This window comes from Podarcis tiliguerta (genome assembly GCF_965153285.1).
Source record: "Podarcis tiliguerta genome assembly, chromosome: 13".
NCBI classification, from domain to species: domain Eukaryota; kingdom Metazoa; phylum Chordata; class Lepidosauria; order Squamata; family Lacertidae; genus Podarcis; species Podarcis tiliguerta.
This window is the reverse complement of record NC_139546.1, coordinates 33,742,549-33,769,059: the sequence shown is the minus strand read 5'-3', so window position 1 is coordinate 33,769,059 and position 26,511 is coordinate 33,742,549. Positions and strand designations below refer to the sequence as shown.

At 48.0% G+C, this 26,511-nt stretch overlaps 3 protein-coding genes across 5 annotated transcripts; 1 reads left to right on the top strand and 2 right to left on the bottom strand.

Moving 5' to 3' along the window:
• Positions 1-268: 268 nt before the first annotated feature.
• AKT1S1 (AKT1 substrate 1) lies at positions 269-25,998 on the bottom strand. 3 transcript variants are annotated; one of them, XM_083411496.1, is made up of 5 exons: positions 25,357-25,998; positions 24,180-24,646; positions 20,612-20,689; positions 18,581-18,729; positions 269-322 (listed from the first exon to the last, which is right to left on the bottom strand). In XM_083411496.1, the coding sequence occupies exons 1-5, from the start codon at positions 25,644-25,646 to the stop codon at positions 284-286; spliced, it is 1,023 nt and encodes a 340-aa protein (XP_083267622.1). In that variant the 5' UTR covers positions 25,647-25,998; the 3' UTR covers positions 269-283. The 3 variants fall into 3 exon arrangements, with proteins under 3 accessions (XP_083267622.1, XP_083267621.1, XP_083267620.1); XM_083411495.1 differs by lacking the exon at positions 269-322 and adding an exon at positions 16,269-17,407 and having other exon boundaries at positions 24,210-24,646; XM_083411494.1 differs by lacking the exon at positions 269-322 and adding an exon at positions 16,269-17,407 and having other exon boundaries at positions 25,357-25,992.
• Positions 2,755-4,930, bottom strand: LOC310663552 (DNA-directed RNA polymerases I, II, and III subunit RPABC5-like). Its single transcript, XM_083411525.1, has 3 exons — positions 4,781-4,930; positions 3,864-3,969; positions 2,755-3,110 (listed from the first exon to the last, which is right to left on the bottom strand). Exons 2-3 carry the CDS (start codon positions 3,956-3,958, stop codon positions 3,002-3,004), a joined length of 204 nt encoding a protein of 67 aa, XP_083267651.1. The 5' UTR covers positions 3,959-3,969; positions 4,781-4,930; the 3' UTR covers positions 2,755-3,001.
• Positions 6,223-15,917, top strand: LOC310663551 (tetraspanin-4-like). Its single transcript, XM_083411524.1, has 8 exons — positions 6,223-6,379; positions 8,886-8,965; positions 9,697-9,888; positions 10,621-10,695; positions 12,110-12,211; positions 12,589-12,717; positions 14,550-14,633; positions 15,419-15,917. Exons 2-8 carry the CDS (start codon positions 8,897-8,899, stop codon positions 15,485-15,487), a joined length of 720 nt encoding a protein of 239 aa, XP_083267650.1. The 5' UTR covers positions 6,223-6,379; positions 8,886-8,896; the 3' UTR covers positions 15,488-15,917.
• Positions 25,999-26,511: the final 513 nt, after the last annotated feature.

Sequence of the window (26,511 nt, the reverse complement as noted above, 5' to 3'; positions counted from 1 at the left end):
GCTTATTGAAGAAGACATGCTTTTGTTCCATAACACTGCGGCTTCGGACTAGTTACAGATACAGTGGTGTTCTCTACAGAGCCTTCCCAAGACATGTTACTGGAGATGGAGAACAAGGCCCCTCATTCCCACTGCCAGGTACAGAAGCCAATGAGACCGGCAAGTGAATTGTTCTCGGACCCAATTGCACCAGCAGTGTCTTCAGATTCTTGTTATAAATTCTGTTTTAAGTGGGGAGCCTAGATTATCAAGGTTAACTGCATGCCCAGCTTATTCCTTGATTTTAAGATGGAGGGGAAGAATTTGGATCGGGGGACGAATGCTGTCCCTGTGGTTGGGAGCCGACACTGCACCTTGGATGCAGGGACCAAAACTCCAGTTTAAAGTGCCAGAAGAGCTGGACACAGGAATGTCTCCCTCACCTCAAATTCACAAAAGGGCAGTACCTTTATTAGGCCCATCAAAAGATCACAAAATAGTGTGCACGCTGGTGGGAATGGTTTGTGTAATGAAGGTATTGACAAAACCAGATTTTTTTAAAGTGCTTCTTCCAGGAGGTACCTGGCAGCCCCAAGTACAGGGCTGGGAAGGACTCTCAGAACCACAACCAGTCCATGTGGACAGTACAGCACTAGATATTGCCCTTTGTATAAGGGAACTTCTTGCACTCATAATTTGCATGCAGGAGGTACCACATTTAATCTCTGGCATTTCAAGGTAAAATGATTAAGCAGGCAATTGAGAAAGACCTCTGTCTGTAACCCAAGTATAGCCTAATCTAGCTGCCTGTTTTTGAGTCTAGTAAAGGCAGGCTGGTAGACTGGGCCTATCCTCAACTCTGGTGCCTAGGCAGGTTCAGAAACAAGCTGCATTGGCCTCAGTCTGCAAGGCGACAGGTGAAATTGCCGCAACTTTCAGCCCATCACCGGCAGAACCGCCATCCTTGGTGCTCCCCCCACTTGTGTGGAAGCCAGAGCCAGGCTGGGGGATCCTTTAACTGCTCAGAGGGGAGCAGCAACTGCACACTCAGCTGAGCAGTTAAAAGATGCAGAGGGAGGAACAAGCTGTATCAGCGCTGATGCAGATTTTTTTCTCCCTGTGCGCACTATGAGGGCAGAATGGGATGGTGGTTTCACAAACACTCGCTGGAGGAAGTCACTAGTAGAGGGACTCTGAAGCGGTATTTTCGCCAGCAATAGACTGCTGGGTGAAGCCAACATTGCATACCGGTCCTGGATGATATATTAATATATCACCCAGGCCTAGAACAAGCCTCAGAACTCCACCGGCATCAGCAGTTTCAGTGGTATTTTGCTGTTGTGCACCACTCAATCTGGAAACCTGAATGATACATGAAGCCCTTGCTCCTAGAGATTCTAACCTAAACACTGAATTGGCTTTGGTGGTCTTGAGCACGGGTAGGCAAACTAAGGCCTGGGGGCTGGATCTGGCCCAATCGCCTTCTAAATCCAGCCTGCAGACTGTCTAGGAATCAGTGTGTTTTTACATGAGTAAAATGTGCCCTTTTGTTTAAAACGCATCTCTGGGTTATTTGTGGGGCCTGGCTGGTGTTTTTACATGAGTAGAATGTGCTTTTATTTAAAATGCATAGGAATTCATTCATTTTCTTTTTTCCTTCAAAATATAGTCTTGTCCCCCACAAGGTCTAAGGGACAGTGGACCGGCCCCCTGCTGAAAAAGTTTGCTGACCCCTGGTCTTGAGCTTAACTTCGGCACCACTAAAAGCTAATTCTGAAAGCTCTGGAAGGTTTATGTGTGGCCATGCTAATTTATATAAATGGACGTTTTACCTGTGCCTACTTCCAGTACTAATTCCTGTTCAATAGGCATCACTTATCTAACTAGGCTTCAGCTAGTCTGGTAGTGGTTGCCAACCTTTGTGGACCAGTGGGCAGCAGTCACCAAATGGTTATGGGGAGAACACAAAATGGCTGCCACATACATTTAAGAGACGGGAACAAAATGGAGGCGAGGGCCGGTGCCCAGTTCTTGCAGCCAACAAAACGAGGGCGGAGGAAAGGCCATGTTGGTGCAAACACAAACTGAGCAGGAACAGCAAACAGCTTCTCGTGTCGGTTTTTGAGGGGATATTTACTGATCCCTTTTGCAGGTGTTGTAAGAGGTACTCGCAGGCACACTGGCAGCCTTGGCTGTCACACCGGCAAGTTCTGAGCTACCGCCTGCCCTAAAGTGCGGTCCATACATTCAAGAGACCAAAATTTGTTTGAGGTTTGGTGGTGTCAAAGCCAATTTCCTTGGAGGTGGTAGCTGGGTCCCTGCTAATCCTTTAGTTAGCATGCGTGTAGTCCAATGAAATCAGTTCGCTTTTGCAGGAACTGAGGAACTCTGGGACCCATGGTTCTTGGAAGGGCACGTCTCCTGAAATCATTCTCTCTGTTCTGTTGGAAAGCCTGCTCCAATAATTTGCTGTTCAGAGTACTGTCTGTTCTGATTTAACACTAGTTCTGATCAAATCTCACAAGATTGTTCTGAAAACCTGGGCTAGCCTATATGCAGGGAAACAAGGCTGCATAAACTTCTCCAAACATAATTAAGTACGTTTCTCCTTTCATTAAAAATAAAAATCCTGAGGAAGGCAGCGTTGTAAAACAAAATCAAAAGGAACAGTAAAATCTGCTCTACGAACATATTCCACAAAATACCAAAGATCATTTTGCTCATCCTCCCCCACCCCTCCCCAAAAACCCCACAGAAAACAACACAAGAGTAAAATTGTGTGTATCATTCTTTTGGGAACACAGTGCATGTGCTCCTATGCACCTATGCACCATGCTCTTTATTGCACATCACTGAATGAGACAGAATCCTTCCATTGCACAACAGCACCCTCCAGTGGGAGGTGCCTGGTTTGGATACAATCTGAAGACAGATTATCTATCTATCATCTATCTATCTATCCACCGGGGGGGGGGGGGGTCTTCCAGCCACATTGTGGCTCTGTTCCAGGGTGCCAAGGCTACTACTTCTCCAGGGGCGCATAGTTCAGCAACTTTTCAATCAAATCCACGTGTGACAGGAGCATCCTCCGACAGCAGTAGCGCTTCAGGCCAAGGGCGTCCAATGCATCCCTGAGAGAGGGAAGGGGAAAGTGAGTGGGTGGTCTCAAGATTTTCTGTGGCCCTCTGCTCCTGCACCTTTCATCAGCGGCCTGCTCTGGATTGGAGACCTGCGTCCAGTGTAGACAGTTAGCCAGTTTTATCCAATTTATCCCGCAATCTGAGGGCAGCAGCCCTGTACAGTGGTACCTCGGGTTATATACGCTTCAGGTTACAGACTCTGCTAACCCAGAAATATTACCTCAGGTTAAGAACTTTGCTTCAGGATGAGAACAGAAATCGTGCTCCGGTGGCGCGACAGCAGCAGGAGGCCCCATTAGCTAAAGTGGTGCTTCAGGTTAAGAACAGTTTCAGGTTAAGAACGGATGTCCAGAATGAATTAAGTACTTAACCTGAGGTACCACTGTATAGGGAAATGTTTAATGTTTTATTATGTTTTTGTATATGCTGGAAGTCGCCCAGAGTGGCTGTGGCAACTCAGATGGGCAGGATACAAATAAAACAACAATAACAACAACAACAACAACTGGAAGGAGTCCAGAAGCCATTTACAGAGATGGGGAAAAGCAGACCATTAAAACGTTACAGGTATACTAAAAGTTTTCATCCAAAAAAGTCATGTTGTAAAAGTTATTATTATTATTATAATCTGTAATAACAGGATGGGGGGCTAGATGCGCCTTTGGCCTGCTTCAGCAGGTCAACGGAGACAGACAACGTAGAAATCCTAGAAGATACAGCAAAGAGGCAAACCTGTGGACTCACCCTTCTGTGTATTCCGCCTGCAAGAGGCCCAGGTAGGCTTCCCACTTGTTGCCCACGACTTTCCCGCAGGTGAAGCACCGAACTGGGATGATCATTGTGAGGTGGCCTAAAAAGGAATGTATTTTGGGGAGGGAGAAACAAGGAGGGAGGCAAGTCACCCAGGCTTCTTCCCTCTCTTCCCACCAAACCTTCCTGGACTACCTAGCTATTCTTAGTGTTGCAAGAATTTCTCCGTTAACATTAGTTTACAGCAGGGGCCCCCAACTTGAATAAAATATTGTGGGGGTCCAGGTAAGTCCTGCCCCCCACATAATTGATCACAGGATGCAGTACACCCACACCGTTTGAATGGGAATACTCATCAACTTTGGGGGCGCACGGCCCCTCAAATATTTTATTGTGGGGGACTCCAGCTCCCACCAACACCAGCTGGCCTGGCCAATGATGGCCAAAGGTGATGGAAGCCGTAGCCCCCCCCCCCATCATCATCACCCAGCCACGGGTTAACTGCTCTTGCTGCAAAGGCGATAGGTTAAGGCCACGCCCTCACCCCCGGCTTTTACGCTTGTAAACAGCTTCAGGGAAGGCTGAAATTCAACAGGTGCTGCTTCCCTCTGTTACTGCGTCTTCCCCACTCTACAAGCTTCACCGGGTGAATCTCTGCCTCTCGTGACCTTGGAGCCGTCTCGAACAGCCTTCCGCTCCCCTAAGCGCTTTTCCCCATTCCTGCTTCCACCTTCGGGAAGTGGGGGCGGCCCTCTGACTCCCCACTGCCCGGCCCCACACATCCACTTTCTCCCGGCCTTCTCTCGCCAGCTCGGCGCTCCCCAGACCTCCCTCCCTCCCTCCCATTGGCCATCTTTCCCCCTCGCCCTCCTCCCCGGCCGACCCTTCTCCTTCTCCCCGCCGCTCCCCACCTTCCTCTCGACCTCGGCCGCCTTCCTCTCTCCCGGGGCTCCCTCGTGGTTCTGGCGCAGCAGCGAGGCCGAGGGCTGGCTTCTTCCGCTGCCCGCAAGAGGGAGACACAAGCGCCGCCGCGGCAGCGGCAGCAGCAGCAGGAGGAGGAGCCCCGACGGTGACGCCGCCCCTTCCAAGCGGAGCCCAAATCTCTTCCCCTTATAAGCGGCAATCGATCTGCAAGAGGGTCGTCATCTTGTTGTTGCTAACATCCTCGGGATCTTTGCGTTTATCAAAGCTTTTTTCTTTCTCTCCGCCCCTCTTTCTTTCTTTCTTTCTTTCTTTGTGTAACATCCCTCCTGAGAAAGAATTCTGGAGAACTCGGAAGTTTGCTTGCTAATTTCATATATTTTGCTTGGCGCAAATAAATAAAGGGATCCTGAGCGCTGCCCCGTTACTTTTCTGTGCCCCCGCTCCCCGCATCTGCTATTTGACAATAAACTTTCTGTCTTCCACACGGGGAGGGTCTTCATATGGCAAACCGGTCTTCATATTGCAAAGCGCACGGCTAACCCCAAACAAACCTGGGTTTACCCCTCTCATCGCTACAATTCCCAGCACCCGTAACAAACTACGGCTCCCAGAATTCTTTTGAAGGAGAGACTGTTCTTTAAACGCATGTGGTGTGCAGGCAGTGGAAAGGGTGAAGGTGGGCTGGAATTTTGACGTGTGAACGCTGCTGGGGAAAGCCCGTGTGCACGGGGAGCACAAAACCCACAATATAAACACCCACTTGGAAGCTGGCAATGTGGAAGGTACAGAAGCGAAGTACTTTACTCCCGAAGTTGCTCCCAGAGTAAACTACTCCTGCACAACAGGAGGTGCTTTCGGAAGTGCTTTGAGCAGAGTTGGAAATCTGAGGCTATCTGTCACGTGCAGCCTGTGTTGGCGTTTACTTAGAATTGTAAACTTGGGAGGGACACACGGAGGGTCATCTAGCTCAACCCCCTTGCAATGCAGGAATCTTTTTGCCCAACGTGGGGATGGAACCCACAACACCCTGAGATCTAGTTTCTGCAAGCATGTGTTTTAACACCCTCCCTTCCGCGGGGGCATAATTTGGAAACGTCTCGAAAGCAGAAAGAGAAGTTATTCTCCAATCCCATACAAGTCTACTCCGAAGTAAGTCTCATTGAGTCCAATAGGACTTGCCGTACTGAGACAGGAAGGGAACAGAATCCTGAGCCACACGCTTTTGATGTTAAAGCGGTACAACTGAGTCGCTTTTCATTGTCCTTTTTTGCGGGGGAGGGGGAAGGTTTAAACAAGAACGGGGGTTCCAATCCGACTGGACGTCTTTGTCTCGAATAGAAACCCGTTTCCCTCCCAGAGCCCCTGGGCTCCTCCCCACAGTCTCTAACACGCCCCCCCCTATTACTGCCCCCCTTTCTCCCCTCCCATTTCCTTCCCCCTGTCCCGTGCTGGAATTTGCTCCCCCTCCCTTTCCATCCTGCATCCCATCAGAGGACAAGCAACTTGGAGAGGGCTAGGTATCTGGGAGGGGGGCTCCCGCCCCAAATCCGCACTCCCGCCCCAAAGTCTCCTGCCCCGAGACCAAGGTGAGGGGCGCACGGAAATGTATTTATAATGGGGGGGGGGAGGGATGTGTCGAACCAGGGATATTTTGAAGGGTATAAAAAGCCCGAGGAGACTCCCTCCTCGGGGGGAGGAGATGATTTCTGCTGTATTGCAATATTTTTCTGGGTCCCATAGAACTGATTCTGCCCACCCCAAAGTCTCTTACTGCAGGATCGGGGGGGGGGGCAGGGAGAGATTTGGCAGCTGTAGTTAGTTAGTTCCCTCCAGAGGTATTGGTACTTTGTTAAAAGAAAGACGCAAGAAAGCTCCAAATGCTCCTTTCTTTCATGTTATTTTGCTTTTCTCCCCTTTGGTCCCCCCCCCCCCCCCCGCTTTAGGAAAATAATTTAAGGGAGAGCGGGAATGGGTGTACGTTTTAAAAGCCCATCACAATTTTATGGGTTATTTACTGTAAGGAATATATTTTCGACCAGTTCAGATCCGGGAATTTAACATTCTTGTTAAATCCAGAAAGGGGGGGGGAGGTTTGGTTCTTGAATTGGGAAGGTGGGTCTGGAATGTGGGTGATGTTTTATTTCTACAGAATGGGCTTTGCTGAAAAAATGGAAAAGGAACTCTGTCGTGAGTGGCAAAAAGGCAAGGAATGAGGGTAAGGGTGGGGTGGGGTAGCTTTAGCAGGAAAGACCTACAGGGTGGGGAGCGTTTGGCTAAGGAAAACCTGGCAATTTCTTTTTACGTGGTCTGGGGATAAACACTGCCCTGTCTTCTTTCTCCCCTTCATGTACCTTCATCTTCAGCACACATGATAGCAGGAGATGCATTGCCCTACAGGAAATCTGTAATCTGGGCCTGGACAAGGGGACTTTCCCACCCCCAGTTCGTTTGTTGTTTATTTATTTAGCATTCCCTAAATCAGATAATTTACCTGCTTTCCCACCACTTCCTTAGCCACTTCGTCTGAAGGGGATAAATCAACATTTTATGTATTTCCAGTTATTTTCCTAAAAAATAAAATTAACCAGTGTTATACTCTTAGTTGTTTTGATACTTAAAACATGGTGCGCTCTCCATTTAAATGGGACAAAAAAATAAAACAGTTCCCAAGCTTGACCCCGCATTCGTAATTTTTATTGCAGTAATTTTCAAGAGGAGGTGGGAAACAGGCAAACCTTTAAAGTTAAAAGTACATAAATACGGCATTGTTCTTTTTTAAAAAGCACAGTATATGAACATTGGGAACCAAAAATAACTCCCTCCAGATGTCCAGAGGTTACGATTGAAGGTTGTTTGTGTTTGTGGGGAAGATTTTGCCATTCTCTTGATAGGCCTCTCAACTTTTTTTGGCTGTTAGGGAGCTGCTTGAATTCAAACTCCCCTCAGTTCTGCCTGAATACACAGTTCCCTTGCTACTGGCATGCTATAGAAAGGACACAAGGGGCCATTGCTCCTACGCCCTGCCCTGCAAAAATTCAAAACTCTACTGATTCTGCACACTTTAGAAGCCATAGTGAGACAGGGCTGTGTAGTGGTTAGACTGATGGGGCTATCTTCAGGGAGAGACCTGAGTTCAAATCCCACCTCAGCCATGAACATTTGGACAGAACTTAGCCTAGCCTACCTCACAGGGGAGTTGCCAGGATGCAATTGGTGAGAGCCATTTAGCCACCCTTTGCTTTTTTGAATAACATAAACAAAAATTTGTACAAAATTGTATAAACCAATGTGCCAGGCCTGAAAGCCATAGCCACCAATTTGTTTGCTTTGATTAAAGAGGGTGGTAAGCATTTAAAATTTCAGTATGTCCAAGAGACGGTCTTTAAACTTTATGTAGAATCCACAATACCATTTCTAATGCTAACCAGGCCTTGACCTGCCCATCCTCCCAGTTAGGCCTAGGAATTTTACCTCGGCCTGTTCGTTTGGGGTCTCCCAACTCTGAAGTGCTCGTTTTTGTCTGAGAAAAGGCTTCCTTTCATATAGATTAGCCTAATCACAGTTTGGCTGAAGTGGCACAGGGGGAAAACCACACGTTTCTCTGAATTTTTTCAGTGAGAGAGACTTAATTTTATTTCATATTGTGTGAGTGACACTGAGTAACACCAGCCTAGTAGTTCTTAATTATAACAGTTGTATCCTGTCACTCCTCCAAGGGGATCAAGGTGGCATACATAGTACTCCCTCTTAATTTTTATTATTATTTGAATTTAAAGGGAATAAAATATGAAAACTCTGAATAAATTGCTTGTGGGATCCAAGCAGACTTATTCAACTTCCCTCTCCTCCTCTCTCTAGCTCCCTTGCAGTCCCAAGCCCCACAGAGCAAATTAGGGGAAGGGGAGGAAGCTGCAGGGGAGACGAGAGGAGGGTAGAATCCTGTTGCATGGACAGCGTTGGATACATCACTTCGTTGTTTTCATAGGGAACCAGGATTGCCTATGAATTTCTGCCAACTGCATTGCAAATGCTCATGTATGAATGTTCCAGAATCACAGCATGTTGTTTTCTTTTGCTCCCCCTCCTTTCCAGACACATCCACCATGGGGGTCAGCCGCGGCTGCTTGCTGTGCGTTAAAGTGAAGATGTTCGTCTTCAACCTCATCTTCTGGGTGAGTTGCAGCGGGTCCATGCACCTCCCCTCAGACAAGGTTGTGTGAAAGTCAGAAAATTCTTCATCGGATAGCCTTTCCGTCTACATCTGACCTGGGGACTCCCAGAATTAGTGGGAAGGGCTTATGGGCCTGTTATTGATGGCAGGGCATTTCTCTTTTAATAAATAAGTAACACAACAAGTTGCCTTACAGGTTTGTAAGGGCAAACAAGATGGAAAGTGCATTTGTGTCTTAAAATGCTGTCATTTTATAGCAAACCAAAAATCTGCCTGTAGACTGCCTGAGAGACCCTGCTCTCCACTATTGGCCGAACCACTTGTGATGTCACAGAAGTTTCATCGACATTGTAATGGGGGGGTGTCAGCAACAGAATGTTGACAGCTGCTTTATTTGTTCCAATAAAAACTTGGCACAGGATTGGGAGTCAGGACGAACTAGGTCTTGTTTGTGGGAAGGGGCTGAACTGAGAGCTTTTGCGGCTGGTGAGTGGAGACTCAGCCGATGATCTCTTCCACAACAGCATCCTGGACGGAGGGTGGGGGGAGGGGTACCATCAGAGGTGGGGAACCTCAGGTCATGCACATCTCTCCAGACCTCTCTACTTGACCCTCAGGACTCTGCCCAAGCCACACCCCTCACTAGCCTTGATCTTCACCCTCCTCTAGTGATTCTACATGCCTGGCATGTGTCCCCGAACACTGATAATAGCTTGCCTTCTCTCCCCGTAGCTCGGTGGCTGTGGGGTGCTTGGCGTGGGCGTATGGCTGGCTGTGACCCAGGGCCGCTTTGCCACCTTGTCGTTCTCGTTCCCGTCTCTGTCGGCAGCGGGGCTTTTCATGGCGACTGGAGCCATCATCATGGTTGTGGGCTTCCTCGGATGCTTGGGGGCGGCCACAGAGCACCGCTGCCTCCTACTGACGGTAAGAGGTATCTCTCCACTGGGTGTTACACTGGGGGGGAGAGAGTGGGGTGTGGGTGAGAGAGACTCGGATGAAATTGGTGCAGAGGTGTCTATTGAGATCTTCGGTAGGGGAAGGTGCCCGGCAGAGAAATGGGCAACTGACTTAATACAAAACAGAGTTTCTCTACAGAACCTATGTTAAATGCAAGAATGCTCAGCCCTGCTTTGGAGCATAGGCAGAGTGCAGTCATCAGGAGGAAGCAGAAAAGTGCATTTCTGAGATGCTGTGGACAAGATAGCGTCCAAGAGGTTCATTTTTCTGTGCATAAAACCATTGGGAGAAGTGACATAACTTCGCTTGTGGGACATCTTGCTTTATATATGTTGTTGTTTTCAACTTTTCTTCCTGATTGTGACTTGGCTGGCTGGCTTGAGCGATGCAGAGCTTTGGGTTCTGCATGTATCTTTCAGCCATGCCAGTGATCTCTGCTTGTGGCAGCAACTTGTGCTATTCATTCAACTGTGGGTGGCTGGGAGGAAGGAGGGCTTGCAGGGTTAGTTGAACCAGAGGGCCTGATTGCATGTATGTGATCCTGTGACTGCAATCAAGTATGGAGCAGAGGGGGGGGTGCAGTAGGAAGTGGGGGCACACTTTGTTCAGAGATGCACACATCTGTAAACACAAAACTGTGTTGTGTGAGGCTTTCTCCTTCTCCCTGTAATTGCTGATCTGGCTATCTCTCTTCCCTAGTTCTTCCTGGTCCTCTCCACCCTCTTCCTCCTGGAGCTGGTTGGGTTGCTGGTTTTTGTCACCTGCAGGGACAAGGTAAGGACCTTCCTCACCCCATATGTAGAATGAGGATGGTGAGATCCAGCTCATTTGGGCAACCTGCAGTCTGCAGGCCACGTGCGGCCATCACAGGCCTGCAGTGCAGCCCACACCCCTTGCCACTGCTGAGTGCAGCCCTGTCTTCCTTTCCCCTGAAAAGGAGGCTTTGCATTTTAGCAAGAGATCTAAGGGGGCAGTTCTCAAACTACCCCTGTGCTGCCCCCAGGTCACCAGGGCTTTCTAATGCACACTCTGGTGCAAGATAGTTTACTTAAAGATGCCATTATAATGCTGGCAGCTCCCTGTAGCATCTGTGCTCTTAACAGATGCGTGTGCAGAGAGGAAACTGATTCAAACCATGAGCCTGTCCCAATTCTTGTGGAATGAGGAAAGAGTCCATTGTATAGACCTCATGAATCATCATCCTGCACCTCCCCGCCACACCCCATATACTTCTTCAAACTTTGGGGTCTGCCAAGCCTGCTGATACCTTCCACTTGTTAATGGATGGTGCCATTTTTGGATACATTAGGAGCCATACTCAGACATTGAGTTTGCTTGTATCATGTATATGGAACAGTTGCAGCGTGGATAAAGTTATTTGAGTTACATGCTTTCTTAAGATAAAAGGTAAAGTAAAGGGACCCCTGACCATTAGGTCCAGTCGTGACCGACTCTGGGGTTGCGGCGCTCATCTCGCTCTATAGGCCGAGGAACCGGCGTTTGTCCGCAGACAGCTTCTGGGTCATGTGGCCAGCATGACTAAGCCGCTTCTGGCGAACCAGAGCAGCGCACGGAAACGCCATTTACCTTCCCGCCGGAGCGGTACCTATTTATCTACTTGCACTTTGATGTGTTTTTGAACTGCTAGGTGGGCAGGAGCAGGGACCGAGTAACTGGAGCTCAACCTGTCGCGGGGATTCGAACCACCGACCTTCTGATCGGCAAGTTCTAGGCTCTGTGGTTTAACCCACAGCACCACCCGCACCCCTCTCTTTCTTAAGATAGCAGGTTTTAATTCGTCCTTGGAATTTGGAATATTGCACCATTTCATTTAGGGTGGTATCTTCCAGAAAGAGGTCTGGAACCCACGGAATTAAGAAGTGAGGGAAAAGAGAAGGGAGGTTTAAAAAAAGAGTGGGGGCTGGACTTCAAACTGTTGGAGTGAACTACTTGGTAAAGTCTCCACCCCTAACTTGAACATCGGAGGGCTTTCCGATACTCCTCCGGTTTGGAGAAGTTTAGAAGAAAAATGGCAGGGCAGGGTTTCCATCCAACTTTGAGTAAGCACCATGAGGGCTGCATTCGCCCCACCAAGCCGAAGTCACAATCTAGTCTCTGCATCACTCTTACCATCACACACACAGGTGCTGCTGGTCCATTGGGTGTGCTTATTTCGTCCTTTCTCTAGTTTGATAGATATGCCCAGTCCAATCTAAAGGAAGGACTTCAGCTGTATGAGACAGAGGGAAATGTGGGTTTAACCAGAGCATGGGACGTTGTGCAGAATGAGGTGAGTGTTACACACACACACACACACACACACACACACACAGAGTGTTTACTTTACTTCCAAATGGTCATCCTAGCAAATTCAGGCTGCTCAACTAAAGCTGATTTTGAGTGCTTGCGCAACAAACCCACTTCCCTAATAGATTGGGATTTATTTATTTTTGCAAGAAAGAGGTGGGGGAAAGGCAGTAGGAAGTGTGGGATGGCGCTTGCATCATGCATTGCCATCTAATCTGCCCACAAACAAGTCATCTGGAAGTGAATATAGAGAGCTGAGAAACAGCCAGGGAGATTTCCCCCACTTTAAGCATCCTCATCCCATTTTGGAAGAGCACCCCCTCCCCCAGTGTGAGACTGATTTCTCCCCTTGCTTCCCAGTTTCGCTGTTGTGGGGTGCAGAACTACACAGACTGGTTTGAGGTCCGCAACAGAACGTGGGTTCCCGAGTCCTGCTGCTTGCAGCAAAGTGACATCTGCCAAGTGGACAGCGCCAGCTGGTGGAAGGAGGTGAGACGGCAGCAGGAGTTGCCCTCAAGGAGCAGAGAATCCCCTACAGCTGTGGTTTACAAATTGGGTTGTCCGCTGAAGCCCCCTCCAGAAATGCTTGTGTCCTGAGCAAGTGGCAAATGGCTAAATGCAGGGTCTGATTATCAAGGCTGGCCTGCACTAAAACCCTCCAGCAGACCTCTTTCTCGAATCTGTTGAAGTTGAGAGGGCCTTTGACACTCTGTCCTGCAACGAAAGTATCAGCTTCTGGCTTTTGACCGTAGATTCTCATCTCGCTCTCTGACCATACACCACACTCAAAATTACTTGTGTGCTGTTCTAACTTCATGGCTTATCCCAGTGAATCCTAAGAACTGTCACTCAAGGAGGTGCCGAGACCTTTCTGTTTTTAACATTTTGTGCATTAAATGTTGAGCTGTCTCAGGAAGGAGGGAATGATGAAACCAGAAGGGGAAGGGGTTCCTAGTCTTTGGTGGTCTATGGACCAGCACATGACTTTTATGAAGCCCCCCAAAATTTCAAGACTAGCTACTCTGTGTGTCTTCTTGCCGTTAGCAATATACAATAAGACAGAGGGCCTTTGTGGATTGCTTTTCCTGAGGAAAGTGGCCTAGCCCTGTCCTCTTCTGATGCTTCAACCCAACTGAGTTTTGGTGACGGCTGCAGCGAAGTCTTTGATTTGCTTCTTTAATGCTGCGTCTCAAAGCTGTAGTGTTAATTTAACTCATCTTTTTAACTGTGAGATTTTCTTGCTTTTTTTTTGAGCAGAATAGCATATCTGCTTTATGATTTTTAAAACGTCAGGTTGTTTACACTTAAAAGTCACTAATGAGAAGCAGGCTATAAATATATTGGGGAAAACAACAACACCTAGTCCAGGCTGTAGTATGGATACATCCAATTTTATTTGGTTATCTTCCTCCCTTCCCCAATATATTTTACCCTCAAAAGACTTACATAAAAGGAGAGTGGCAGTCAGCCTATTAGTGTGACCAGTAACCAGCCTGGGTTGCTGCAGTTTTAACGATATAGGCAAATTAGAACAGGTTCAGAAAAGAGCACTGAGGATGACCAGCTGTATGGAAAATAATCGTTCTGGGAAGAAGGGTTGAAAGAACCGGGTATGTTTATTCTGTTTAGACTGAGAGGGGTGTGTGTGTAATAGCCCTCTTCGAGGAGAAGTGCTGTCACATAAAACAGAGGCAGGAAACTTCAGGGTCAAATGCAGCCTGCCAGGCCTATCTGTCTGTTGAAATTTCCCTCAGCCTCATCCCTCACTGGTGCTGCTTCGTATCTAGAGTGGTTTTGCCTGACTGTAGTACGTCCTTGAACTCTCCTAATGCCTGTTGCTTGTCTGGATGGAGGACAGAGAGGGGTGACTGTGCAGAAACCAGTCTACTTACTGCACAGTGGTAAAATTTACCTTCACTCCTTCACCCATCCTAGCCTGCAGCTCCCAGCTAGTTGCCAAGAAGAAAATGCAGCCCTCCTGCTGGAAAGGTTCCTGATGCAGAAAGAAAGGCTTGTTCACTTCAGCCCAGTAGATCAGAAGCGGGGAGACTTTAAGTTACAGGAGCTGATTTGGGCTGAATAATCAGTTTAATACTCAACCCAAATATTCAACTGATTGATGGCAAGCGCAGTTCCACAATGGAACAAATGACCCAGAGTTCCTACTAGAAACAGCTTGCATGTTAAATAAACGTTAGATTAAATGGAAGACGACGTTTTTTCGGTGCACAAGAGTGTGATCAACCCAGATCGGAGGCACTGCCTCTTCTTGCCAGCGCTCTCTGGTGACCATGTTTGTTTTGTGCTCTATTCCCCTAAAGCCCTGTTACGAGAAGGTGAAACGCTGGCTAGGAGAGAACATCTCAGCCATGGGCATCTTTGCTGCCTGCATCATTGTTGTCCAGGTAAGCAGGAAGGAAGAGCCATGGGAGGGGACACGCCTGACCTGAGCAACTGCTGAGGCCGCTCTGGTGCAACAACGCATGTGCCACCCATTACCATCAGCAGAAGAACAGAAGGTGGGCTTGTCTGCAGGGGACCACAGAATAGGATGCAGCCAGGGCAGGAATTCTTTCCAACACTGGCCATGGTCCCACAGGGAGCAAATAAACTGGCAGCAACACGTAAACTGGTCCAATCTGTGCTTTCAAAAGGCATCCCCCCATTAGGAGAGAAGACTGCCCAAGAGGATGGTTTCCTGACTGGGAAAAGACCACATAGAAGCTGCCCCTGCCACCTCCAGTTTGTACAAAATGGGTCAAGAAGCAGGGGACTGGGAAGCCAGAAGCCAGGGCATTGGCTCATTTGTAGAGTCTACGCAGTTAGCCAATATGGGGCCTTTTAGAATTTGTGGACTACAACTCCCATCAGCCCCAGGCAGCATGACCAGAGGTCACAGGTGATGGGAGTTGTAGTCCAAAATATCTAGAGGGCAGCCCATTGGCTACACCTGGTCTACACGGAGAGGCAGCAGCTTTCCAGCCTTTGAGACAGCCCTGCTTGGAGATCCTGGGTGGTTGGACCTGAGACCTTATGCTCAGCCTTCCTACATTTTAGAGGCAGCAGCGAGGATGGGAGTTCAGGAGGCAGCATCTTAATTCCAATATTGTAAGGAAGTGACATGCTGGGCTGGGACTCTTCTGCCCCCACTTTTTTTGTTGTCAGTCTGACCTGATTTATGTCTCTCCAGGTCTTGGGCATCGTTTTCTCCATGCTGATGTACTGCCAGGTGCGGCGGGCGGAGAAATACTATGACTGAGCCTCATCATTCTTCATGCCTCCGTCTTTGTGGCTCAAAAGCAGCACCAAGGGGATTCCTAGCTCCTTTAGGGCACCCACTTTCCCCTTGCTTCCTCTCCCTTTCGCTTTCTTCCTTATTTGAGAGCCACAGGCCTTTTGCTAAAGACCATTCCTGCCATTAGACCCATGCCATATCTGCTGGGAGAGGAAGATACCCCTCCTTCCTTCTGAAGGACCTCGTTTTTTGCTAAATCTTTTATTGTGCGTACCTCTTTTCAGGCCCAGAGCGGGGTTATATTTCCTTTCACCTTAGCCCACATAATCCCCCATCCCACCCCTATATTTTACATTGTGATCCTGACACCTACCCGCCCTTTGCCCTTCAATCTTGTTGCTTTTGTATATAACAGAACTATACCAAGCACCAATAAAGCAATTAATCCCTTTCAGTCACTCTATTTATTTCCTGCTGCACATTTGTATTTTGGGCTAGGGGTGAAGAGTGACAGCTGCTCAGAGTTCTTCATGCTAACTCTCCATCAGCCCAAATGGCAAGTGATTTTACGAACGAGGCGATCTCCTCTTTGAGGGAGGGGGGATATAAACAGAAGAGGGAAAATATATAATGGGGCATGTTTCTCCCCCTCCTGTTTTGCTCCACTCACATGCCTGGATGAAGGTAGCTGGTGGTACAGGAAGAGGTCTTCCCCAAAGGCCTGCCATCCCACCACCTTTCTGGAGATGTAACTCCGCCCCCCTTCTAACTCACTTCCTGTCAATCAGACAATACAGCAAAAGAGTTGGTAAAAGACAGCTTTTTTTTAATTATTATTATTATTGGCTTGTAGGTTTGCAGGAAGGAGAAAAAAAATACATCCTCTCCCTTCCAATTCACCAATCATCTTTGGACAAAAATAGAGGGCCAGGGCCACAAAGCGCCCTTGAAAAATCTGATACAAAAGTATTATGCTGGGGCAGCGAGGGGGTGGGTGGAAGATAAACGGAGGGGTGTAGGTGACTCCTAGAGCCGCTTTTACATCCCGCCTGCCATGAGAGCAGCCTCACCTTTGCACCACCCCTCCCCCCAAGAGGGAAAAAAGGACCCTGAAGTACCGCTCCTGGAAACTGGGAGAGAGCTATGCATGGGGGGAAGTGGGGGAGGGGGAGGTGGGGCAAGCACAAAAGGACAGGATTCCTTCCCCCACCACTGCTGCCCTGCTCTGCAAAGGGTCAGTTAGGTCAAGTGTATAGACAAACCCAGCTTATGTGCAAAGGATATTTTAAGACACTTATTTTGGGAGGAAGAAAGCAAAAAAAGGTGGGGGGGGGGGCTTGGGGAACTGACGAAGGGAACCCACCGCAGCCAGATGCTGGGGTAGATTGGAAGGGTTGATGGTGGTGGCAAGAAGAGATATGGGGGTGTATTTGTTGTCAGTATCCGTCCGTAGTGTTCCATTTCTCTCTTCTATGTGTCGGGGAACCCTCTCAGAAAACAACAACAACAACTGTACCTCCTTAATTCGATAGAAGGGGAAAGTGGGACAGAATTTCTGGCGTAGAGAGGAGACAATTGGACCCTCCACGCCAGCTGTAGTGTGGAGATTGAGGTCATCACTTTAATTTAAAGCTTGTGGGAGCTCAGGAAGGGTAGGGTGGGACAAGAGAGGGGAGGGAATTCGAGCTGTATGGCTTGAGGGGAGCTTCTAACCCTGTCCACCGATTTGGATGGGGGGGCGGAGGAGAAATAAAAGGGCACAAACAGAGGAAGGGGCAGGACAAAGGGCCACCGGATCCATTAGTATTTCCGCTGTAGTTTCTGGAAGTCGCTCGTGTTGAGGCGCGGCCGAGGCAGATCCCCAAACATCTCTGTGCCATCTGACACCCTCAGCACCAGAGCTCGCATGCTGGCGGCAATTTTCTCCAGGTCGGGGGATGAATGCTGTATTGAGGAGCAAGGGAGAGGGAGCCAGGTGGAGAAGTCTTCGTTATTTGTTTTAAATAATTATGCAAGTCAGCAAAACTAGATCGCTCCCATCCTACATCTAGATTCAGATCTCTACCTAGAAGAGCTTTTCGACAGTCTATGCACCCAACTTCCAAAGTCTATGCACTCTACTCTAAGACGCACAACTCCAAATTGAGACTCAGTGTATTTCTTTTCTTCTCTGTTGTCAATGCTTATAACACAGAACAATATAAAAGCATCAGGGCAGTGCGCAACAAAATTAAGCACCATTAAAAAATAACAGGTCAATCAAGGATGCTTTAAGCCACCATATAGGCCTGGTGGTAATAAGAAGGTATTCCAGAAACACCTGAAAGTTAAGAGTTTTTTTGGGGGGGAGGGGTCTCCCAAATGGAAGCGTGTTCCATAGCATGGGACTGGTGACACTAAATGCCCAACTCCTAGTGGAAGCCATTTGGCCCTTTGTAACCCAAGATACACCCTCTTCCTTGAGATCCTTCACCTACTTTGCTTTCTGGCTCTCACTAGTTGCAAGCAGCTCCAGCACCCAGGTCGCCCCCTAAGTCTCCCTCTTCTCCATCGAACCAGCCTCAGGCGTTATCCTTTGCTCAAGCACCATTAAAAAACACCATTGCTGATTTTCGCATAAAGTACACATCAAACAATTGTCTGCCAATATCGTGAGGAGGGTGAAAGGGCTGTGAAGGACTTACACGCCTCACCTCGCTCACTTCTGACTTCTCTCCCACTGGCCACACACATTCAAAGCCTATCTTTGCAATCGTAAGAACTTGTTTTTTAAAGAAAGCAAAGCAAAGCTGAGACTCCTTGCCTGCTGAATTAACGCAATTAACATTCCTTTCTGTGCATTCAAGCTGCAGCCACAGGATATGCGCAGCCCCAGCCACTTACAAAACCTGTAGGAACTTGGGGGGGGGGGGTTTGAACTTTTTGCAAATGTGGTCCCAGCATCTTTCCAGCAGGGACCCTACCACCCTGCTGGAAGATGTGTTTTTTCTGGAGCTTACCCACCAGCCGAACCCTACACACCTGTCTTAAAAAGGAAGGGGGAGAGCTCTGAAGTGTACCCCCCCCCCAAAAAATATGTATGCCTTTCCAATACACACATTCTCAGTTCCTACCCACCTTGCTGTTCTCTTCATCAGAGGATCGCATCTCTTGCCGTTGCTCCTTGAAGCCCCAGATAGGCACTGAGACAGGCAAGGACTTGGCATACTGATGGCTGAGGGGTGGAGGGGCTGTCTGGCCAGGAGCCTCCTCACTTAGACTCCCATCTGGGAGAGAGAAATGTGGGGAGAAAAATGGGTCAGAAGGACGGAAGGAAATAAAAAGAAATGAACCATCAGAAAGCATCCTCCTCCCTAGCTACAGGAAGGAAGGGATAACATCACTCTCGCAAGAACTATGCTCCCATTTATTTCGAATTCCTAAAACTCACTAAAGCAGTGTTTCTCAAACTTGGACCCTCAGCTGTTGTTGGACTACAACTCCCATAATCCCTGACCACTGGTCCTGCTAGCTGTGGATGCTGTAGTTCAACAACAGTTAAGGACCCAAGACTGCACTGAAAAGGTATGTTTTTTACAGACAAGTGATGTTGTTTTGCAGCACCCCATGAAACCTCCAGCTTTTGATGTCATAGCAAGGAAGGTTCAGTTTTGGCCAGGAGAGGCCTGAAGAGAGACTCCACTACAGGAAGCCAGGCATGCACATTTCAAGCAAATGTCTCCTTCCTACTGTATAAAGTCCCTGACATGCCTCCCTTATCTTTTGTAAATTTAGCAGTAACAAAAGAGTGTCAGACTCCCTTCCGGAAGATAAAATCTCCTAAACTGTTACTCCTTTCCTTTGCCCACCAGTTCTTGCAATTACTAGATCAAGTGGTTCCCAATGGCCTGAGGCTCTTGTCAGAACAGCCCAACCTATTTGCTGATCTCTTTTCCCTACCTCACCTGGACAGCAAAATTAGATGCATCTCTAGAAGCCGTTTTGCAAGGTTTTTTAGACAGACTCTTCCCGGCTTGCCTTACAGTTTGTAAGATGAACATGGAGCTTCCATGTTCCAAGGCAGTATCTCCAAGTCTGTTGCCGGGTGATACATCTTAAGAGGTATGTGATATTTGGAGCCAAGTTATCAGGAGGTGGTCTGCCCACTTGCAAGCTTTCCCGAGACATCTGCTTTGACTTTGCTGGAGGTAGAACAAAAGGGCTATGGGGACATTTGGCTGGGAAAGGCAATTCGTTTGTCATTAGGATGCACATAACTTCTGCTGCCACCTCCCTTCAAAACCCTGGTAGAATAAAAAAAGTTAATGAATGCATGAAGCAACAGAGCCCTTCTCCTTGTGCCCATTGTTCACATTTATTGTATCCTTCCTCTGAGCAGCTCAAAGCAGCAAGTGTGGAGATTGGGGGGGGGGTCACCTCTTTTATTCTCATAGACCACCTTGTAAGGTAGGCTAGCCTGGCCCAAGGTCACCCAGCGAGCTTCAGGGCCAAGCAGGGATTAAAACCCAAGTTTCTCTGTTACACTCTCACCATTTCGCTCCTGTGAGTGCTGATCCCCTCCGATGCCCTACAAGGAAGATCCTGACAAACAGAGAGGGGATGTGGGGAAAACTGCTCCCTCGAGATACCTATAAAGTCTTGAATGACTCCAGGCCTAATGCAATCAGCAGGGATGTGGGTGGCGCTGTGGGTTAAACCACAGAGCCTAGGACTTGCTGATCAGAAGGTCGGTGGTTCGAATCCCCCTGACGGGGGTGAGCTCCTGTTGTTCGGTCCCTGCTCCTGCCAACTTAGCAGTATGAAAGCATGCAAGTGCAAGTAGATAAATAAGTACCGCTTTGGCGGGAAGGTAAACGGCGTTTCTGTGCACTGCTCTGGTTCGCCAGAAGCGGCTTAGTCATGCTGGCCACATGACCTGGAAGCTGTACGCCGGCTCCCTTGGTCAATAAAGCAAGATGAGCGCCGCAACCCCAGAGTCGGCCACGACTGGTCCTAATGGTCAGGGGTCCCTTTACCTTTACCTAATGCAATCAGCAGTATCTTGGCTTCTTCCACATTTGCAGTCAGCATAGTACGTACATTGTGGGAAGCTGGCAGAGAGAGTGAAGAGACTTAAAAAAAAAAGTGGGACATTCAGCTGCCACTCACCGTCAGTGCTCTCCAGATCAGAGTCGAAGAAAGGCTCATATTCCTGGCTTGGAGAATCCTCGTCCATCACAAACAAACCTGGAAGTGAATTAAAAACAAAACAGAATTAGATCTCGCTGAGTTGTATGCACAGGGACGTTCTATTTGAACATGAGAAGTAGCCGTTCTGGGGCTGCTTATCAAGCGATCAACACAGTCACATCCGGAGAACCCCCCCCCAGCCCCCAATTATACTGGGATCCCTCACTAGTTAGGTACAGCTATATTTTGCTTCAAGTTCCATCTCTCAACTGAGATGCAAGTGGCAACTGTAAGCAAAGCGTCTTCCCCTTCCTGTGGCAACTTTAAAAACTAAGAAGAACCCATTTGATCAGGACAATGGCTCCTCTAACCCACATTCTGCTCCCAAGAGTGGCCAACCAGATGCCCTGCACGAAACCTACAAGCACAGGAGAAGACCCCCACATGGTGGTTTCCAGCAACTGGTTTTCAGAAGCATTATTATCTCCAGCTGCGGAGGCAGAGAATAGACAGCATGGATCATAGCCGTTGAGAGCCCTCTCCTCCCCAAATTTGTACAATCCTCTTTTATTTTTTCCCTTTTTTTATTAAATTTCATTAAATGTTACCAAAAAATGAATAGGAAAAAAAAGAAATAGAAACAATACATAACCATACATAAAAACATTTTGTCTACACAATTTTCCAGAAGGCAAACTAGAAAAGAAGAAAGACAAAAGATAAAGAAACAAGAAAAAGAATGAAGAGAAAAAATACTTTTCATAATCAATTATTCCAAATTCATACTTCAAACATTACAATATTTAAATCCTAGTTAAAATATTATAAAATACTTCCACCGCATTCACCGCACGTCTCTTGGTTATCTAATTCACCTTTACACCTGCTCTTCAGTCACTTCCTTTCCTTAAATTCTTTCGTAGTCCATCTAATCTTTGTATTCTCAGTATTCTTCACAAGGTTAGTCTAAGCACAACCAAACTTTCAGGTTTGAACCCTGTTTGTGTAAATATTCATTTAAGCATTCCCATTGTTTCTGTACCATAGTTTTAGATTTATGCCTTATTGTATCCGCCAATTTTGCTAACTCCAGATACTCACATAGTTTACTTAACCATTCCCTTTTTGTTGGGATGTTATTTCCTTTCCAGTAACTGGCCACCAGCATTCTCACTGCTGTTGCTGTGTATAGGAGTATGTTAATTTTATCTTTGGGGATATCCTTACTCAAAATTCCTAATAAGTATGCTTCTGCCCTTTTGTTATATGAAACCTTTATTAATTTTTAAATTTCTTCATGGATCATTTCCCAGAATTTTTTTATCTCTGAACATGTCCACCACATATGGTATAGAGTGCCCTTCATCTTATTGCATCTCCAACATTTATTACTCATTGATCTATTCATTTTTGCTAGTCTGTCTATTTTAAAGCCACCTGGGTTGGTGGCCAATTTTAACATCATATACCTGCGTGGAACTCCTCACCAGATGAGGAGGTGATTTTTTATTTTTAAAAAGCATTTCTGATTTAAGAACGTACCAGAGGGAAAGCGTGGGAGAGGGGTTGTTTTTTTCAGTGCCGAGAGGTACAGATTAAAGGACAAAGCATTTGTGTTCAGTCTCTGAAAAATACCGCATTTCTCATTATTTACACATCAAAATATAAGCTAAAATGGGAGCTGGGACAGAGCCTGGAAACCTGACAGCCAGTTTTGCTACATCTCCTTAAGCGGCACAGAAGCAACGTTACACGGAAATCGTATTTTTCTGCGATAACATCTGATCGCAATGTACGTCAGCAGTCCAGTTTTCTGGGACGGCAACTGGACCAGCACATAGTTAAAATGATGGGATTCACTATTACAGGATGTAATAGTGGCACCAAACTTTAACATCTTTAAAAGAGGCTTAGACAAATTCATGGAGGATCAATGGGTATTGGCAGGTGGTGTGTTTTTGGTTTTTAATTTTTTTTTATCGAAACTTTTCAGCACACAATATGATAAAAAACAAATTATTTTAAATAGCAAAAAAGCAAAAGCAAAAGGGGTGGGTGGGAATACAAAGCCCTCTGTCAGGGGTAGATCTTAACCCTTGTCTCACACAAAAGCGGGTGGACCCTCCCAGCTTCCACCTGGGAGCATCCCATTCATCTCCCAGGCTCCCACCCTGAGAGATCTTCCCTTCCCTGTCTCTCACACAGGATCGTTTTCTGTTATCAAACCACCACTCCCACTAAAGTGGTCAATTCCGCAAGTTCCATCACCATAAGCACCACTTTGAAACACTTTTGTTCCTAGGTTGTGAGCTTGGGGCTATATTGCAACTCTTTAGGGGACAGATTTAAAGAGTTGAAAATTATACTTTCAAGTATTGCTAAAATGGTGAAGAGCTCCTCTCCCCTTTGGGAAGGCAAGGATGGTGATGTGCTGTGTGCCTGGATATGGATTCTGATCTGGAAAAAAGCATTATCCAAAGTTGAGTTTCTGAGAAAAGGGCGTCTCCTATTCAGCTGGCAAAAGCAGCACCCTACAATTACTTGTAGAGCTTGAGACCCAACTACTGCGTGCTAGGTGTCAGGAAACATCCAACAGGAGTGAAGAAAGCGTTACTTTGGGAGAAGCAGATTCAATGAGAAAGTCACACCAAAATTTCAGCTCATTATCTCTGTTTATTATCTGTGCTCTGAACAAGACTCGTGCATCCTGACCAGAACAGGCAAAATACTCAGGATTTTGCGGTGAAGAAAGAAACACCAAGTTTCTGGGAGTTAAAGGCACACTTTCAGCAGTTTTCCACAAAAGGAAATCTTGATATTGCTATGGACAAACCTCATGCATGGAACAAACCCTTCTTGAGGATGAAATAATAATAATAATGGCTTTGAACCAAGCATTATCCTATGCAGACTGATTCAGGTGAGCGTTAGTGCTGCAAAGCTTGCCTTCCTGAATTGAAAGAGGTCTGGTGGTTTCCCCTGGGGACACATCCACAGCAGAGAATGCTCCAGGCTACTTGAAAAGGGACAGTCCTAGCAGCAGCTCCTGGGAGGCAGGAATAATGTAGGACACATTCACACCATTTATTTAAAGCACTGCGATACTAAAGGGAGCTTAAGGGTAACAACTGAGAATTGTTAAGAAACCGCTCCTCTTCTCACAGACCTACAATTCAGAGTTCCCTGGGAAGAGGGATTGATTCTTAAATCACGAAGATTTTTAAACTCTGGGGGAGGAGTAGGATCTCGCAACAACTTTCATCACCCTTAACAAACTACAGCTCCCAGAATTCTTTGAGGGAAGCTACAACTGTTTCAATGGTATCATTGTGATTTAAATGTATGGTGTGAATGTTGCTTTAATGAATTTACTTCTGGCTGTTGTGACTTTTTGCTTTATTTGTTAAGATGTTGCCTATCACTCCCCATATTTAGTGATTATACAGCATTTCAATGATGCTACTGACAGCCACTGTAATCATTTTAAGGAAAGCCAAGGTAAATACATTTTTTCCACAAACAAACCACCGACTGCACATAGACGTACCAGTGGTGTCACTGGGATGCTCTCTCCCACCTGGCTGCTCCAATTCTGTCAATGTGTTCCTGTCTCCTTCATCATCTTCCTCTTCGGGCTCCTGGCCTCCAGAAGCCTGGGGCAAGGGCCCCTGGGGGGTAGGTGTCCTGTGTGGGGCAGGCTCATCTGAGGCATTGGTAGAGGGGCAGCTCCTGGAGTAAGACCCGTTGGTGGGACCTGGGCGGGGGGCAGAAGGAGGACGGGCAGCATAGGTAAAGGCGGTGGTCTTGTGAACCACCGCGATATCTTCGAGGTAGCGTTGAACGGCATCAGCCAGAGCCCCACTTCCATGCTGTGCGTAGCTGAAGCCACCAGGGGGTGGGGCCCTGAAGGCGGTGAGCAGCACTATCTCATTGCCTGTCTGACGCCGGTACTGTTCTGCTGCAGCAACCAGGGCCGCCCAGCTCTCCTTGTGGTTATCCGCCATGTTCGTCATCCTACAGGCAAACAGAAAAAGAGAAGGGGTGCACACGTTAATCTTATGGAAATAGCAGCTGGGCAAACATTAAGGGCTTTAGTTGACTGAAATACGTATTAAATTGGCTTAAGTTATGTGGATGAAACAGTACTTGAGAGGCAACCCAATGACCTTTCCTTTTGACCACATGCATGGACTGTATTTGAAGAGAATTGCATATAATGCCTCTTCTAAAGCAGCACCTGCTACCCACTATTTCTGTAAGCATTTGTATCGAAATAAGAATCACTCTTATTAAAGAGAACTGCTGCCTAATCTATCAGGGGCAAACTTTTGCCATTGGGAAGGAAGGCAAACTAGCACATTTAAGCAGGGAGGGTCAAGAAGCAACGTCTCCAGGGTCCCCAGAACAGGGCAAGCAGAAAAGCTACCCCTACCCAGACCCCGGGGCTCCCTTTTTTGGGGGGTGAGTAATAGACAGTGGGGTCCTTTCTAACGGGTCGCAGTGAGGGATGGAAACAGGGAACCAGGACTCCTGGGTTCTGCTCCAGCAATACGGCAAAACGCACGTTCATCCCTTTGAGGGCGGGGGCGGCAGATCACAATATCTCCAGACAAACAACGCTAACGGGGGGAGGAGGAAGCAGAAGGGGGGGGACAGAAACAAACACCTTCCCCCCTCCCCTTCCAAGAAGGGCTCCAGAGGGAGGGGGGAAAGGGTTGCATTACCTGCCAGCGCCTCTCAGTTCTTCCTCCGCCGAAGCCTCCCCACCCCCCTCGGGGGCCACCACTCGGAACCCTGACCTCTCACCTTTGACCCTCCCCAAGACACTTATGGGGCCCCCTCCTCCTCCAAACAACAACCGCCTCCTCCTCCTCCCCCCGGAGGCCCCGCCCACTCCCTCTGCCCTCACAAGGCATGAGAGAGGCGCCCGCACGTTTCCCGTTACGAAGATGGCGGAGCTAAAAGAGCGCAGCGCCCCCTCCCTCCCTTTTAAGGGCCTGAGGGGGGTTTTCATGCCCGATTCAAAGATGGAGGCCGGAGAGCGAGGGGCTGGCCCCGCCCGGGGCTACGGAAGGCGCCTTCTCCTCAGGCAGCCCCTGCCGCGCTCAGTGGAGAGGGGGTTGCTCTCAGGTAAGGGCCGCAGCCGAGAGCGCCCTTCCTAAAAGTGGACCGGGGGCTTCGAGGCGCTCCGTGCAACAAGGATGGAGGAGGCTCGGCGCTGCCCCCTTGCGAAAACGGCGCTGCCATTTAACTTCACTTAGGACTGAACGGCCATTAATAACGGGAAAGCCGCCCATCCTTTTTTTCTTGGGCGCTTTTCAGCTTGGTGCCTTCGGGACAGAATCTGCACTTCGCGCGGGGAGATTCGGTACACGGAGCACTTCCGGTTTGGCCCGGAAGTGGGTGAACCATTGCGAACAGTGTGCGTCGCTCTACACTTTTTCCTATCTCTACGCGTAAATGGCCTTCGCCTCCTCGATAAAGGCGACGGTAGGAAGCGGTTGCCCCTCCTGCTGTAGTCTTTTGCCCTATATAAAGATGGCGGGTGCGTCCACTTCCCTCTCCCCTCACTCCTTGTCATTGATACGCTGTGGCGTTAATTGTTTTTTATGATTGCGGTTCGGTTATAAAGTGTTCACACCCCGTATTTAAGCATAAAAGCACATTTCTATTTAGCCCGCCTGTGGTGGTGCACTTTGCCCACCGACGGGAAAGATCACAAAGCCGCGGCTCTCGGCGATCTTGCCCTCTACCAAGATGGCGGCAGAAGCGTCCGCCGACGTGGCGCCCGTAAGCGTTCCTTGCTGAAGCGCTTTCTGCCAGAAACAAGGATGGCGGCCGGGGTGGGTGGGAAGTGGCCTAACCAAGAGGGTGGAGCA